At 40.3% G+C, this 1,276-nt stretch overlaps 1 protein-coding gene across 1 annotated transcript; it reads right to left on the reverse strand.

Annotated features, from left to right (window-relative positions):
• Positions 1-218: 218 nt before the first annotated feature.
• LOC146446560 (uncharacterized) lies at positions 219-853 on the reverse strand (the record flags this gene model as incomplete). The annotated part of the gene is made up of 2 exons (XM_085102884.1): positions 219-389; positions 764-853. Coding segments are annotated over 2 exons (261 nt in total), but the record flags the coding sequence as incomplete, so codon positions are not given.
• Positions 854-1,276: the final 423 nt, after the last annotated feature.

Below are 1,276 nucleotides of genomic sequence, written 5' to 3' on the forward strand. Positions count from 1 at the left end.
ACTAACAATTCTGAACTCTTTTAACACCATTATTTAATTTTTAGACCTTGTTTTGCCAGCCAGTTTTATTAACTTATTTATGAATAAATATTTTTTATTTCACTGTCTCTCTCTCTCTGTCATCATCTGTACATGTGCACTAATTATGATAAACGAGTGGTTATTGAATAAATGAAAATGAGAACAACCTCCGTATGGCTGGCCGTATTAATTTCATGTTAACTTTGTTTCTTTTTTGCCTCTTTTCTCGCTCTGTCTTGCACTAAGACCACACCCACAAAGATTCCTATAACGACCAGCAGTAGCACACCAGCAATCACTGGGGCAATGATGGCATAAGAACGAGGAAGGAAATAGTTGCGAACAAAATGACCCTCCTCTACAAACGGCTGCACAAGAATGTGTGTGTGTGTACGAATATAATGAGGTTGATGTCAGTGGTATAGTCTTGCAAGCCACACCTCGGATTGTGGGGTGTGGCTTGCAAGACTAGTCAGTGTTATAATGGAGCCTTGTGTACATGTATACATAATGTACGTGCACACCAGAGGACAACCTAGGACGCTGGTTATGGATCGATTGAAATACTATAGTGATTTGAACCTCCCACCAGAGGACAGCCTCAAGACAAAAAACTACTCCCAAAGTGTCCTTATTTGGAGGCTTCACTGTGTATACTAAACATCAGCTGTATGCATCAATCAGCAGCTCCACAGTGCTTCATGCAAGTGCAGATACAGTGTCAATAATACAGAGTTCTTACCAGTACAACAACCCATATTGTGTAGTAGAGAAAGATAATTAGTGCTGCTAATATGAGGAGCGTCCCCACAGCCTTGTCAGTCAGCGTAGCCTGTATAAGAATGAAACACATTGTCAGAGAGCTTGAAACGTGATACACTTCAGAGCTAGCAGTTCTAAGGTCAACTCAACAGTTATTAAACTCATCTACACAGTGTGTATGTGTATGCATGCACTGTTTGTCAGCCAGCTAGTCTTAGCCTCTCGAATCAACAATCTGTACACATCAGCTAGTGTTATTTGCCATAACATAAAAAGGGTGTAGCCAAATTATTATTAATTTTGATAGTGTTGTGAGCAAACACGAGGAGAAGAGAGAGATTGCTGCCAGAGACTAAAAGCAATTTGTTGTCAACAAGCCTCACAGTGGACACACACACACACACACACACACACACTGACGATAGGAATGATGTCATATCTATCGCCATGGTAGGTGATAACAATATATGCTACAACAAACATGCAATACTGT

This window comes from Pavona decussata, unplaced genomic scaffold (assembly GCF_977016875.1).
Source record: "Pavona decussata unplaced genomic scaffold, jaPavDecu1.1 SCAFFOLD_3467, whole genome shotgun sequence".
In the NCBI taxonomy this organism is placed as follows: Eukaryota; Metazoa; Cnidaria; class Anthozoa; order Scleractinia; family Agariciidae; genus Pavona; species Pavona decussata.